The sequence below is a fragment of the Pantherophis guttatus genome, chromosome 2 (genome assembly GCF_059756535.1).
Source record: "Pantherophis guttatus breed Tessera chromosome 2, ASM5975653v1, whole genome shotgun sequence".
NCBI classification, from domain to species: Eukaryota; Metazoa; Chordata; class Lepidosauria; order Squamata; family Colubridae; genus Pantherophis; species Pantherophis guttatus.
This window is the reverse complement of record NC_142064.1, coordinates 236,602,720-236,619,198: the sequence shown is the minus strand read 5'-3', so window position 1 is coordinate 236,619,198 and position 16,479 is coordinate 236,602,720. Positions and strand designations below refer to the sequence as shown.

General features: G+C 39.5%; 1 protein-coding gene across 1 annotated transcript in view; it reads left to right on the top strand.

Annotated features, from left to right (window-relative positions):
• Positions 1-16,479, top strand: part of GXYLT2 (glucoside xylosyltransferase 2) — a 29,444-nt gene that overhangs the window by 10,529 nt on the left and 2,436 nt on the right. The window contains exons 2-6 of the mRNA XM_034440558.3: positions 5,848-6,040; positions 6,297-6,428; positions 14,050-14,301; positions 15,185-15,308; positions 15,973-16,145. Of these exons, the coding sequence (XP_034296449.2) occupies positions 5,848-6,040; positions 6,297-6,428; positions 14,050-14,301; positions 15,185-15,308; positions 15,973-16,145 (874 nt within the window). The remainder of the gene's footprint in view (positions 1-5,847; positions 6,041-6,296; positions 6,429-14,049; positions 14,302-15,184; positions 15,309-15,972; positions 16,146-16,479) is intronic.

Genomic DNA, 16,479 nt, shown 5'->3' with positions numbered 1-16,479 from the left:
TGGCAATGGGGTTCCACAGATTAATGCTGTTATACTTTACTCAGCCACCCCTGGTGTTGAGCTATGAAGCAACTTGGGAATTTATCCCCATCATAATAACCATGGGTTTGTCCCATGACATCATGGCCGCAACGCATATGGGTAATCACACATTAGGCCTTGTTTTTGTTTCAGAACAGATGGCACCCAATTGGAGAATGGTGGAAATTAACACCTGCCTTTTGTCATAGGCAGATGTTCTTTGACTGCTGTTGGGATGACTAGAGCTATGGATCTCTACAGGAAGGATGGACCTATTTGACCACCAAAGGGAATATAAGTCTGTTGGAGTGGCATAAAAGTGTCAGTAACAAAAGGAATAAAACAAATGCATTTAAATAGATATATAGAAATATTCCATAGTTCAATTTTCCTGTATTTTCAAAGATAAAAAATTGAGACCCTTGGGGAGTAAAACAAAGATTTTCTATTGATTTTTTTTTCAGGCTCTTTCTCTCCCCACCTCCTCCCCTTCCCATCCCAGGAGAGTAGTTTCTCCTGAGTGAACATAAATTGAATTTTGCTATGCCTATGCTTAGGATTGTAGTTTCAATTATGTGTAACAAAAACAGTGCAAAAGTGTAAATATATTTTCATGGTGCGATTGGCATTGGTTTCAAAATAAGCACGATCAACATAGACTAGAAGATATCTGGGGCTGTTTTTAGCAGATAAGTGCTGCTTTGCCAGGCTTTGAAGTGATTGGAACTTGATAAGAATCAAGCTGAGGATGACTGAAATTCATCTAAGCTTCTGGGAAAGGAAAACTATTCTATTAAAGTTGGTTTTTTGCCAGAGAGACCATAGGAGATCCTGGCAACAGTGAATCTGCTTGGGGGCTTGAATAGTTGGTATAGCCTTTCCCAGAGCAGAAGGAAGACTGTTCTCTGCAATTGTTTTTCCAGGCCTTCACATAGCATTGTTTGAAGTGCTTAATGCTTGCGTTGCATAGGCTTGCAATCGTATTGTCCTTCTTAAGGGATGTCATGTAATAGAGGCACTTGTCAAATCCTTATTTTTAATCTTCATCCAGCCATTGAGAATTTGTCTCTGCCACCCTATGATCTGTCCATACCATCCTGTCCTCGCCAAACAATCTATATAAATTCTGCTTATGAGATCTAATGAAGTGAGTCTCAAAGCTTTAGTAAAATGTTCTTCTTTTTGCAATTTTGCTGAGTACAGGTGTCTAGCTATCTCAAATAGAAGCAAAGAAAGAAACTAGGAGTCTGCTCCCTAGTAGTGTTGATTCAGAAGTTCTTACCAAGGTCCACGCCATTTGTGCTTGTGCCAAAAGCTGCCACCATTACTGTGATGGGGAGCTACCCTATTTTCCCGAAAATAAGACATCCCCTGATAATAAGCCCAATTGGGCTTTTGAGCGCATGTACTAAAATAAGTCCCCCCCCCCGAAAATAAGCCCTTCCCAAAAATATTTAAACGCCAAGCTGGAAATCAGGTAAGATGGCAAGAGGAACCCCATCTTGCTCCACATGCCCCAAAATAATAAGACCTCCCGAAAATAAGGCCAAGCGCTTATTTCAGGGTTCAAAAAAATATAAGATGGGGTCTTATTTTCAGGGAAACACAGTAATAGCAACTTATGTGTATGTGTATCTATTCACGGCACAGGGATAATTGTTGTGGTTTGCATTACCTATATTTCTTTTTATGACTTCTTTTATAAAAAAAAATTTTTTTGGGTTACGTTTGTCTTTTTAAAAATTAGCTAAATCTAAAACTTAATAAATGTAAATATTAGGTATTTATTTGGCTAAGGTCACCATGAAAGGTTTACTGAGACAATAAAAACATAGTGTACCAAGAATGTTTGTGAATCTCTGCTTTAAATCCAGATTGTTCCCTGGAAATTACTAATCCGGAAATTGCAAGTTAATTGATCAGGAATATCTATTTCTCTACTTATCTGAATGTATTCCCTCCACTATCTTCAAAGACTGAGGTTGATAACAAAAACACTCAAAAGTACATTTGAAATACTTCATGAACTCAGTTTAGAATTTGAGTTAAAAAAAATTAAAACGGCAACTGATCTTAGATTCTCCAAGTGTATCAACACTTGATGCTGCTCCCTAATGCTAGATATAAATTCCAAGGTTGAATTTTTTGTGTGTTTTGCAATATAATATATAATTAATTCTTAGGAGCGTTTATAACATTGAAATTATATTAAATTACAGCAAACCAGTAGCTAGGTTGCAAAAGGCAGACAAATTTTTAAAAAACCAAAAAGTCTTTGCTTGGAATGAAGAATGATCTAAATGATCATTCATCCTGAAATAAAAGTCCCAGAAAAGAAGGTGGCTACCACAAAGAAGATTCTCTCCCTGATATTGGGAATCTGTGAGTGTAGCAGAGCCTGTGTAATGGCTATATTGCGTTGATGTTGGGGGTTTTGTTTTGTTTTGACTGCTAATTACACATGTATTGATTGATTGATTGATTGATTGATTGATTGGTTCGATTTATATGCCGCCCTTCTCCGGAGACTCAGGGCGGCTTACAATGCGTTAAGCAATAGTCTTCTTACTTTTGTATATACCTGCTTAGTAGGGCTTTGCGCCCCCCCCCCCCAGTGGTGTTCTTTTTTATACAAAGTCAGCTGATTGCCCCCACAATCCGGGTCCTCATTTTACCTACCTTGGAAGGATGGAAGGCTGAGTCAACCTTGAGCCTGGTGAGATTTGAACTCGCAGTAATTGCAGGCAGCTGGCAGCTAAGTGCTACTTAAAAGCACTTTAGTCCGCTGCACCACCATGGCTCTTGTATTGTTTTTTTACTATCATATTTTTAATATGGTGTTTTTAATTGTTGCTAGCTGCCCAGATTCTTGAAATGGGCAGCTGTAGTTAGTCATTAAAATAAATACTTCCAGAGTTACACACCTGAAGTGTGGACAATTGGGAAATCTAAGTTTTTGATCTGTTTTGACAAACTGGACTGAATAGTAATTGATGAGCTGGTGGCAAGTTTTTAAGTTTTATTCATTCATTCATTCAATTTCTATAGGCGGCCATCTCTGGGCGGCTTACAATTCTAAAATTATAAACCAATTAAAATACAGGTAGTCCTCGACTTACAACCATTCTGTTAGTGACCATTCAAAGTTACAGTGGCGCTAAAAAAAAGTGACGACTGCTTTTCATACATTGCCATTTACAGCAATAGCACTTAGACTTCTATACCACTTTACAGTGCTTTATAGCCTTCTCTAAGCGGTCTACTGAGTTAGCATATTGCCCCCAACAATCTGGGTCCTCATTTTACCAACCTCGGAAGAGTGGAAGGCTGAATCAACCTTGAGCTGGTCAGAATTGAGCTGCTGAATTGCTGGAAGCCGGCAATCAGCAGAGGTAGCCTGCAGTACTGCATTCTAACCACTGTGCCACCATGGCTCTTTGTAACTTTCCCAGCAGGCTTCCAACAAGCAAAGTCAAGGGGGGAAGCCAGATTCGCTTAATGACCGCATGATTCACTTAACTGCAGTGATTCGCTTAACAACAGTGGCAGAAAAGGTTGTAAAATGGGACCAAACTTACTTAATGCAGCCTTGTTTAGCAACAGAAATATTGGGCTCAGTTATGGTCATAAGTTGAGAGCTCATCTTCTTCCTAGCATTATTCTCTCTCTATGGCAGGGTCCACTTGTTGGCAAAGCCATCTCTACTTGGCTAGATCCAGGGTGTCTTCAGGGGTGACGCCCCCCACATTTTATGTCTTCCTTGATGCGATCATCCGCCATGTCTTGGATCTGCCATGGGGTCACCAGCCATCAGGGTCCAGACACATGGCCATAAGCCTAAGACTACTTATAATTAATAAAACAGTAAAAACTTCCAGGAAATACAGCCGAAATAATTTATCAAGTAACAGTAAAGCCAATTTCCCTATAGTTAAGATTAGTGTAATGGAGCCTCTGTTCTTCCGCTGCTGATCATCACTTAGGATTAGGTTGGCATCCAAGACACCCTGATGTTTCCAAGAATCCAAGGCTAGGTGTCATCTTCTGCATAAAATTAGTGTTCCTGGTTAAAGGGTCATTGGCACACTACACTTTTAGGGGTTTTCATACTTTAACAGGAATGCATAGGCAACGGCCACGTCGTTGTTGCATTTTTGGTATAGAGCCGTGACGGCCAGCTGATTTTCGGGCCTTCTGGGCCCACCAGAAGTAGAGAAACAAGCTGTTTCCTGCCTCTGGAGGGCCAGGGGGCGGGGTGGGGAAGGCCTGTTTTTCTTTCTTACCTGGCTCCAGATCCTCTCTGTGTATCTGGGAAGGGCGAAAACAGCCTTTCCCACTCCCTTGGAGGCCCTACGGAGGCTGAAAGGGCCCATTTCCCGGCTCCCGGTGATGTTTTTTCCTGTCCCCAGCCGCCATAGATTCCTAAAGAGGCTCCTAGAGACTCCTAGAGAGGCTCCTAGAGACTCCTAGAGAGGTTCTGGAGGCTGGGGACAGCAAAAAATGTCACTTCCTGTCCCACCGAGAGTTGGGAAATGGGCCCTTTCAGCCTCCATAGGGCCTCCAAGGGAGTGGGAAAGGCTGTTTTCGCCCTTCCCAGATACACAGAGAGGATCTGGAACCAGGTAAGAAAGAAAAACGGGCCGACCAGGCCATCGTGTGCCAGGAGCGGGGGTGGAGGGGTGGAGGGGGTTGCGCATGCATGCGCGTGGGCACCTGCGCACGCGACCCTCTCCCGCCCCCCCCCTCCTGGCACGCGATGGCAAAAAGGTTAGCCATCACTGGTATAGAGCTTGATTTACTGACACAATTAAGAACAAGCCTAAAAGAAGTGGGCAAAAGACATAATAGTCAGAAGGGGGAAAGAAAGAGCATACAAACCAGAAGCAACCAATTATACACTTTAATAATTCAGTAGGCTTTTCACTAATTGGCTGGAAAGTAAATACTATTTGCATAAATGCCTTGTGCCATTATTTATCCATTGCAAAAATAGAGGTTTAATTAAGACAAAAGCCTATGGACTTTTAAGCAATTAATTAAATATATTGCATTGCTGAACTAGTGAGGTGCTGAAATCTAATGTCCCTTAAGGCACAAGTAGATTTATGCTGCAATATGGAACAGCAGTTATTGCTAGACATTTTAGTTTCTTGGTGAAAAAAATATGGGCACTTTTTACCAATGAAATAATCTGAACACCATTGGTATTTTACACTACAGGAGCCAGGATTCTGTGCTGAGAGCCATGTTTTCAGATTAATAACATTCTAAATAAACCATTTCTATCTGCATGTCAATTCTGGGCATTTTAGAAGACCTTTGAATTTGTGGTCAACATGGTGTTAAACAGGGAGCTGCATTTATTGCTAAGCGGTTATATCAATAATTCAGGCTTATACGAAAAGGCAGAATGATTAAAATCTGTGGGTGGGTGGGAAACCATTTAAGTAACTTTGCCTGTAGAACAGTGAGGCCTTTGGCGTGTTTGGAAATGTATCTCCACAATTAGCATGGCTGCTGGTGTGATGTTAGAGCCATTTTCATGTCTCACTTGTGATTGTTTTCTGAAACAACTGAAACTATCCAGATTTTACTTGATAGCAGTAATTTTTGTTGCCTCTGCTATGTGGAATTCCCTCCATATAAAAACACCCCAAGTAAATTTGATAGAAAGCAATTGAGGAAGATCTTATCTTAACCACATGTTGGTTCAGTCACCTAATGAAAATAAGTGGTGGCAACCTCTTCTAATATATATTTCTTTAATCATGGTACCTCTAAAATGTTGATTATGATTCATGTACATTTTTAAACAATTATTTTTAGGAGACCAAAGGACCAAAAGCATACTGCAGCCCAGTTTTCTTCGGTGCAATGGATGCATCTTGCAGTTGTAGCATGTGGCGACCGGCTGCTAGAAACTCTCAACATGCTGAAATCAGCAGTTCTCTTTAGCAACAAGAAGCTCAAATTTCATATTTTTGCCGAGGATTCCCTGAAGCCAGAGTTTGAGAAGAAAGTGAGTCTCTTTCAGTGATTTCTTTGTTTAAAAACAACCGCTAAGCCTCAGATTTGTTTAAAAGGTTACAGATTCTCCTAGAAAGCTCTGTCAGCCGTGAGTTAATGGTGGCTGAACTTCTGCTCCTAAGCTCTCAGTAAAGCTCAGCCTTAGTTAGTACATGATATTAGTTGAAGATGTTTGAATAGCATTTCTGCTCCCCAAAAGGCACCCTCCCTGTAATGCTAATTCTCCCTTTCCTTCTTGTGCTTTGCAGTTAGAGGAATGGCCTACCTCGTTCTCAAAGAAGTTTGAATACAATGTCTACCCAATCTCCTTCTCAGTTGGAAATGCTGAAGAGTGGAGAAAATTATTCAAACCATGTGCTGCCCAACGCCTCTTTCTTCCGGTAAGGTACTCAAAATGTCATATGTGAAGCGCAAAAGACATAAGAGGTTTTGTTGGTCTTAAAGTTAGAAACCTGAATGCAAAGTGGTATTATGGTCCTTTTGCCCCCAGTTCCTTTATTGCCCTGTTGTATCTTTTCAGAACAAGGAAATCAAGATCCTAGTTCCCTATCTTTGTTCAGCTGAATACAGTATAGTAACAAAGAGATGTAACACATAACATCTAATTTGTCTCAGCCAACAAGAAAAAGATAGGGATTGATTGGTTTCATGCTTCATTGGTTTTATTTCAAGATTTGTATTATGAGGATAGGTCAGAAGGATATCAAGTAGATGAAAATATGATTTACTGACTTTGTGGCTGATTACAGTCTAAATTGAATTGCCCAGTTTAGGTTACCATTCTGAAGATCCAATGTTTCCTGGATATAGGTTCCCAATATCTATCATTCTCATGCCTGCTGGGAAAGATGGAATTTATGGACTAACACATATTGGAATTATTGGGAATATTCACTATATCTGTTCCCCCCCACAGCATAGTTAAGAAACCTTGTAATCAAGATATGAGACTGATGGAGAGCCAGGGACAACAGTAGAATGCATTGGAAAAGAAACTGATGCAGTGTGGACAGTACATATTTGTTGAACTGGTTCTGATTCTGGTTCAAATTACCTATGATTACCTAGCCTTCTCTGTGAGAGCCTTCTCTGTGGGGGCACCTACTATCTGGAACGAGCTCCCCCCAGAGATACGGAGGATCCCGGATCTGCGCACCTTCCGCCGCGCCTTAAAGACCTTACTATTTCACCAGGCTGGCCTGGCCTAATTTTCCCCCTCTTTTATAAAAGATTTTTAAAATTTTAAATATCTTTTAGTATTTTATATATTCAATTTTAAATTGGTTTTAAAAGTTTGGGGTTTTAAATTTGTCGGGGCCAAAATTATTTAATTTGATTTTATTCTATTTTTAAATTTTGTATGTATGTGTTTTTATTGTTTGGCTGTGCACCGCCCTGAGTCCTTTGGGAGTAGGGCGGTATAGAAATCTAATAAAATAAATAAATAAATAAATAAATAAATAAATAAATAAATAAATAAATAAATAAATGATTAATTATAGCTGGAAGATTGTATTGTGAGTAGCACCCAATTAGAGAAGGGCCTTGGTAATAGTTGGGATTGTGGGAAGGAGAAATTTAGCTTATTCCTCCACAGCTTCATGTCTGAAGACAATCCATTCTCAGCAGATGCTGCTGCTTCTTGGGCAAATTCTCCAGAGATGCTAGTGGGGGATTTCCTCTGTGCATATATTTCCTCTGTGCAAGAAGGGTTTTCCCATCAAGTCTCAGCAGGAGGAAATTAATTCACCTCTGTGCTTTCTGCTATTCTGGTAATTACCCAACTCGATCCATTGAAACTATGAGCATTTATAATCAATGAAGCACATAGTGTCTTCTTTGGGGCATTCTTTGGCTTTTTCAATTATCCAGTGTGCATCAGCAATAATGACTTATATTTCTCGGCCTTTTCTAAACACAGCTTGAACATCTGGTGTCTCTTTTTCCATGCAGAGCTCTAATCTGTATTGGATAATCCCAAGTATTATTTTGCTAGCGTGTCAGATTAAGGATATTGTATGATAGTTTAGTTGCACTCTGTTAAGTCTCTCTCTCTCTCTCTCTCTCTCTCTCTCTCTCTCTCTCTCTCTCTCTCTCTCTCTCTCTCTCTCTCTCTCTCTCTCTCTCTCATATTGGAATGTAGATTGACCTCTTTCAGTCTCTCAGCCACTGTATCATTCTCTAAATTTGCTGGCATAGCTTGCTTAGAAACTTTACTGATTCTTCTGCTGCTGCTTGTCATATTTCAGTGGGTATTCCCATCAATTCCTGTAGCCTTGGTGATCCCTGGAGTGCAGATTTAATTTCATCTTCTGTACTAGAAGTTCTCATAAGTAGGAAATATCATCTAAGTTACTGTTGTACAATATTTCAGAATATTCCTTCCATTTTGGTTTGCTCTCCTTTGAATCAATCATTATCTATCAATTGGTCTCTTTTGATATCATTTCCAAGATTGGAACTTGCTTCTGGACTCACAGACTTTTAAAAATATTTTCCTTGTTTTTCTATGTCTGCTTCCACCTTCAATGCATTTACTGATGTTGTAATACTGCTTCTTGTCTCTTCTAACAGCTCTCTGAAACCCCTTAAGTTTCTGAGATGTTTGTTTTTCTTGGCTTTCACTTCTCTTCTTGGCAATTTCTATGGTTTGTTCTGACATTCAGTTTGCTTTATGTTTCCCAATTTTAGGCAATCCTTTTTCATAATCATCTTTAACAACTTCTTTTAAGTTCATTCCATTCTTCCTCTGGTTCTGTTAAGGGCAAACCACTTCTGAAAAAAGTTGCCATGAAAACTGCAAGGATTTGTTCAGGCAGTTTCCAAGAACTGGACATTGCTGAACAGACCAAAAAAAAAAAGTATTACAATAAATAATGTTTATTTCTGTTAGGTAGAGCATCGCTCACATTCAAAATAGTGTGGCTCTTAGGGTTCCATGACCCAAACATTCTCATCTGTTCTGTACAATAGAATATATATGTCTATGAAATTTGTCCACTTTAAGAATGAGTTTGTTTCCTTTAGTTAAGTCAGTCTGTTAGCCTCGTGTGCCTACCTCAAGGCAAACTAAGATTGAATAAGATGGAACACTCAGTTTCATATTGCAGCTATTTTCACTTTTGCATCCAGAATCAGAATCAGAACAGAGCTGGAAAGGACGTTGGAGATCTTCTAATCCAGTCCCTTGCTCAAGCAGGAGACTTTATACAGAGCCTTGGTGGCGCAGCAGACTAAAGTGCTGTTAAAAAGCACCAGCTGCCTGCAATTACTGCAAGTTCAAATCTCACCAGGCTCAAGGTTGACTCAGCCTTCCATCCTTTCGAGGTAGGTAAAATGAGGACCCGGTTTGTGGGGGCAATAAGCTGACTTTGTATAAAAAATAATACCGCTTGGGGGGGGCCCGAAAGCCCTACTAAGCAGGTATATACAAAAGTAAGAAGGCTATTGCTTAACGCATTGTAATCCACCCTGAGTCTCCGGAGAAGGATGGCATATAAATTGAACCAATAAATAAATAAATAAACAATAAATAAATACCATGGCTATCCAGCAGTAAAGAGATCTGTCCTATCCAGGTTTGTCCCTCTGATAAATTTTTCAGTATTTTTACTTTAAAAAAAGAAAAAAAAAGAACATAGAACAAACCTAGTTTTATACACATGTGCACTCTGTGAGAAGTTTACTCATCCTACCTAACTTTTCAGATCTAATACTTCGGTGAAATTGCACTAGCTCTTCCTAGGTATTATCTTGAGAGAGTAATAGAAGTGTTTATGCAATAAGGTTAGAAAGTGACAACTGTCATTCTCAGCAGGAGATATTTTCTCCAAGAACCGAAGCATCCAGCTGCTGCTTCAATTTTTTTGTCATGATACTATTTAGGGGCTTGCCACCTTTTATTTCCGTGTGCTGCTCCTTTTCAGTTAATAAGACTCACAGTTCATGCTGTCACCCCTATACAGAGTTTAATAAAGTGCTGTTCATATTCTGACACAGATAATATGTTAGCTTCTTGCTGACTCGCAACACAATCTGCTTTTTGTTTTGGAACTCTTCAGCACTTCTGCTTATTTATTAGTGGCAGTTTTATAATGTACTTTAGCCAAAAAGGCTGCTAGAGTGACTAATGTATAATCACTAATACAAGACAGTCTGTGCCTTGGTTTCATTCCCATCTCCCTTTTTAACTTCTTTGCAATATGAAATAAAAAGGAAAGGAAGAATGGGAGAGAAACAAAATTAAATGTATTTTTCATGTTATGGGGCAGGCAAGCATTGATGACTAGATTTCAGAGAAAAGGTGTGGAGGGGGGCTTTTGATTTGGATTTTGTCTTAGGTTTTTAAGGCAAAATATGAATCTTAAGCTCAATGGAGGCTTCACATACTGATACTTTCTGGAAAGAATGGAAAAAACTCTCAGTACAGGTAATCCTCGACTTACAACAGTTCATTTAGTGACCATTCAAAGTTACAACGGCACTGAAAAAAGTGACTACTGTTGCAGCATTCCCATGATCATGTGATCAAAATGCAGACGCTGGACAACTGACTCACATTTATGACTTTTGCAACCTTCTGACAAGCAAAGTCAATGGGGAAACCAGATTCACTTAACAACCACATTATTAACTTAACAACTCTGGTGATTCACTTAACAACAAAAAATTTGGGTTCAGTTATGGTCATAAGTTGAGGACTACCTGTAGGTGGCACATTAAACCTAGTGAATACTTATGTTAAAGACATAAAAGGGTTACATTTTGATTAAGTGAGAGGAATCTGAAGAAGTCCTAGAATTACTTAGTAGAATATCAGGCTCTGTAAACATCTTATTTCAATTAATCACTTTATGCAAACCAATGAAAGATACACCCCAAAATAATAATTTGGTTCAATTTATTTTGATTATTTAACCTGTCACTTTTAGTAATAAGAGTATGCTCACATAACTACCCAAGAAAGGATATGTATTTTAAAAAATGGGATGTTGATACTTCAAGACTTATGCAAAGGATGTTTGTTTGTTTGTTCAATTTCTATGGATGCCCATCTCTGTCCATGACTCTGAGAGGCTTACAATTCAGTTGATTCAGACTTTGCTTTTAAGAGTTTTCTTTATTGCCTGTATTCCATGTCTCGTGGTCAGGGAGATGGGTAGTTTCTAAATTGAATAACTAAAACAGATAAATAAAACGTATTTTTAAAAACATGGCAGCTAAGCTTTTACATCTGAATACATTCCATTGCTATTGCCAGCCTAAAGATATACCTTGTTTTATGTATTATATTTTAGTTTACCCATAGTACAAAAAAGAAGGAACATAGATGGGGTTCTATCCCCAACCTTCTATTTGCAAGTTAGGGTAGCAATATTTAGGAGGTTTTTCCAAACATGAGTTTGCAGAGGTGGAACTTTACTGTGGTGGTCCATTCATGGTATAGTACCTGCAAATTTACCATATTTTTCGGTGTATAAGACACACCGGAGTATAAGACGCACCTTAATTTTGGGGGAGGAAAACAAGGAAAAAATTTTACCTCTGCCTACCAGCATTTAAGGTGGCGCCGCCCTCCTCTTCCTCCTGCAAGCGAGAGGTGCAGGGACTACTCGCTTTCCCCCAAAGAGACCCCTAGCATGGTCTGCGGGGAGGGACAGAGCACAGCCTGAGGAACAAACCTCCCTCTTCGGGACAGTGTGTGTGTGTGTGGGGGGGGGGAATCTGTCCAGCAGCTTTGGGGAACAAGGCAGGTGCCACAATTTGCGGCTGGTCACCCCTCTGGCCGCGCTGACTTCACTCCCCAGCAATGTGAGGAGTTGAGGGTTGTTCCTCAGGCTGTGCCCCGACCCAGATCCCTGCCGCCTGGAACTGGCCGAAAATGGCCGAAGGGTGGGGGCCGGTGGGTGGGTGGGGCTACATTCAGCGTATAAGACGCACCCAGATTTTCACCCCCTTTTTGGGGGTAAAAAGGTGCGTCTTATACACTGAAAAATACAGTAATCAGAGAGTTGTTTAGGAATGAAGACAATTAAAGTGAGGGTTTTTTTGGTAAAATTAGAGGGGAGATAAACTAAGGAAGAGGCACTGTGCAAAGCCTCAAATCTAGTCTGCTGTGTTGTATAAAATTATTGAAATTAGGGATAGATTTATAAAGAACATGATGGCCACAAGAGGGCATATGGCAAACAAGAATTAACAATCTGATTATAATTCATTCATTTGATACACTGTTATCAATATAATTAGTGAGCCAGTGTCTTCCATGACAATTCTTTCCAGCAGTTCAAGCTGGGCAAGAGCTACAGCTCAATCACAGAACACCCTATATGTATGCTGAAAGTTTGGAATTCGGTTTTTGATCTCATTTGTTATAGGAAGGAAGATATCTGCAACAACATCATATTCTAATAAATCCATCTTCCCCAACCTGGTACCTTCAGGTGGGCCAAAGATGAGTGATCACCATCTCCAGATGATGTAATTCATCAGGTCTGGAGACCACTAGGTTCGGGAAAGTTATGATTTACTAACATATGGATAAGGCAGAGAGTTTAAAAGTCGAATGTGATCGTTGTATCAAAAAGTCAAAAGGAAGAAACAAATTGAGAAAGACAAGATGGAGTGCAGATATAATTGTTTCTGTCTGAACAAGAGGATATAATAGGATCTTGAAGTTTGTCCAGCAATCTGTGCTGTACTGTATTTTTCGGAGTATAAGACGCACCTTTTTCCCCCCAAAAAAGAGGGTGAAAATCTGGCTGCGTCTTATACTCCGAATGTAGCTCTGCCCAGCCTTTCAAACTGAGATTTCAGAGGCTGAAAAAAAGCATCAGAAACAAAGCTTCAGAAAAGAAGCCCCCAAATAGAGCTTCAGAAAAGAAGCCCTCAAACAGAGCTTCAGAGGCTTTTTTTCTGAAGCTCTGTTTCGGAGGCTTTCAGAGGCAGGAAAAAAGTTATAAAACTATAAAACCCTGGGTGAATTAACCATGATTGGCTTTCTTCCATTCCTGCTGGAGTGGAATGATTTGCAGGGAAAAGTCTGTAGACTGTGTGCCTTCAAAAACTCTCTACTGTCTGATATGGCTTAAGACTTGAACAGATAAAACTTGATTCATCTCTGAGCCCTCTAAACAAGGCAAAAAAAGGAGAGTTGGCAATTAAGAAGGGAAGACATTGCTTGCCATTCAAAGGGGAATTGGATTTTTCTCTGAAGCAAGCAATGGATTCCTCTTCCAGGTTAATAACTTATCAATTCTATATCTATTTTCCTTGTAACTCTGGTGTTGGGAAGTAACTTCCTTAACAATAAAAGGAAAAGAAAGCTGATGCAGTACGCTCCCATAGAGAGGGGCTCCTCAGGGTGCCGTCGGCCAAACAGTGTCGACTGGCGGCCCCCAGGGGGAGAGCCTTCTCTGTGGGGGCACCTACCATCTGGAACGAGCTCCCCCCAGAGATACGGAAGATCCCGGACCTGCGCACGTTTCGCCGTGCTCTCAAAACTTTTCTATTTCAACAAGCTGGCCTGGCCTAACTCCCCTCTTTTAAATTCTTAAATTTTAAATTTTTTAATTCGTGATTTTATAAATTGGGTGTTTTAATCTGTGTTTCGGCCAAAATATTTAATAATTTTAAGGGATTTTTAATATTTGTATTGTCTGTATTTTATCTTGGCTGTTCACCGCCCTGAGTCCTTCGGGAGTAGGGCGGTATAGAAATTTGATTAATAAATAATAAATAAATAAATTTGACTTTTTTGGGGAGGGGAAAGTGCAAACTACTGAGCAGCGTCTGACCTTTCTCCTCCTCCCCTCTTCCATTCCCCTTGCCTTTGTTCCTGTCTACTTGACCCTGAAGCATTGTGCCAGAACCTCTTTATTTGAACAGAAAGGCAAGTGATTGCCTTGTGATTGGTATATATCCATTTGTGAGTCTTTTAATATATTTATTTTTGTTTTCCTGCATATATGGCTTTCTCAACCATCTGGGCTTTTTCCAAAGATGATTTTGAAGGATGTGGATTCCCTTCTGTATGTGGACACAGATGTCTTATTCCTGCGACCCATTGATGACATTTGGGGCTTTCTGAGAACTTTTAATGCCACCCAGTTGGCTGCAATGGCACCGGAACACGAAATACCAAAGATTGGCTGGTATAGTCGTTTTGCTCGCCACCCATACTATGGAACCACTGGGGTGAATTCTGGTGTCATGCTAATGAATTTAACCCGAATAAGAAATACCCAATTCAAGGTAAGGAGACCATTTATTTATTTTGGGAAGAATATCTTTGTTGGGGTAGAGTTGTTTTTTACTCCATTTCTTGTTAGTTGTGCAAAACTTTGACAGATTATGGAGTTTAGTTTCTTTCTGTACAGATGGCATTGATATGATGAAAACGTAACATGGACTATGTTTTTTTTTTTTTGAGAAATGTCCACCATGTAGATCAATAAGTACTCAAACTGGTTCTAAGACAGATAGTGAAAGAACAGTTATTTCGGCAGAAGATTTAGACTTAGAAGACTTAGAGCAGTGGTTCTCTACCTGTGTGTCGGGACCCCTTTGGGGGTCGAATGACCCTTTCACAGGGGTTGCCTAAGACCATCGGAAAACACATATTTTCAATGGTCTTATGAATAATTTTATTGTTGGGGGTCACCACAACATGAGGAACATGTATTAAAGGGTCGCAGCATTAGGAAGGTTGAGAACCACTGACTTAGAGGCACTGCTGCCACCAAACCAAACAGTGATGCAATTTGTTAAAACGCTCTCAATTGTGCCTCTGTAAAAGCGCATGAACTGTAGGCCTTCAAATGCTTCTACACAAAGGATTGACACACTAAAAATGCTATCAGTGTAGCCAGTCTTTCAGGTACCCTTTGGATATGTTAGACTTCAGCACCCATAATCCTTAACCATCACACCCAGTGGGGGAAGAGTGATTGAATATTTGTCAGGCAGAATACTAAGGTAGATTTCTTGTTTGGCATCTTGTTGAAAGCAACTTTTTTCATACTGTTTGGTCACTGAACCCAGCTAGAAGGTGCACCATGGCTATAGCTTCCTCCTGCTATGATTGTAAATTTGTGGTTACAATTACTTTATCAAATCATTTATTTCTCTATTTCAGAACAACTTGATACCAACAGGCTTGAAATGGGAAGAGATGTTGTACCCGTTATACCAAAAGTATAAAAATTATATTACGTGGGGAGACCAGGACTTGCTAAATATTATTTTTTACTTCAATCCAGGTGCATACTTTATAAGTATATAGGATATTGTAATATAATGATAGCACTATTTTAACTTTGAGTATATAATAATAATTTTAAAAAATTGAGACTCTCCAAGTATAAGTGTTGCTTTATTGTCCCTTTATGCCATAATATATTTCTATATCTTTTTCCAATCATTGGAAGTCTCCACCTTTTGAAAATTCTACCAATTTTCTTTTCTCAAAAACCATAATACTGATTGGAGCAACCAGGAAAAAATCAGAATTATATATATTTGTATTCATCATTTATATGATGTTGTTATAAAAAAAAAAAATTCTGATTTCTTTGCATGTCTTGTATTTAAAGCCAATTCCTAGATATCATTCTATTCTTGAATAATAGAGTAGTGTGGTGCCTAGGGGTGAAGATGCTCGCCTGCCACTCTGAAGGCTGAGAGTTCAATCCTATGTAGTGGCAGATGTCTCTGTCCTAGAGCAGAAAGAAAAAATATCTTTTGCGAACTCCACGTGGCGTCAGGAAGGGCATCCGGCCAGTAAATGCTCAGCTCCATCTAGTCCCCCTCCCCTCCCCCCCAAAATTACGACACTGTAAGGGGGTTACAGGGTTGTAAAAAAAAGTCATTCTACTCTTGGCTAATATTTTTTTCTCTATGTATTTTTATTTTCCTTCCTTTTAGAATGTCTCTACCTCTTTCCCTGTCAGTGGAATTATCGACCCGATCACTGCATGTATGGCAGTAATTGCAAAGGAGCAGAAGAAGAAGGCATTTCAATTCTGCATGGAAATCGAGGTGTCTATCATGATGATAAACAACCTACTTTCAAAGCACTCTATGAAGTGATACGTGATGTAAGTGATGTTTTGCCAAATCACAATTTCTTGCATAAAATAAGGCTGCAATATATAGTATCAGTAATGTGTTTTATTGTTACAAGAATCCCGGAATGTAGAGCAACCTAAGAGATTCTAACTTATTCAGAATTTCCAATGAATATTATACTTGAATGGATGCTTGAAATTAGGTCCTCCTGCTCCTATTATAGAACTCCATCCATGATACCATATCTGTCCTCAGGGACTTTGGCAATGTTCTTGATGCAAGACATATAAAACACAACTTCTTCATCCAGATTCAGAATCAAGAGTCCCAATTCAGTTTATCCCAATGTTCAAGTCAAAAAAA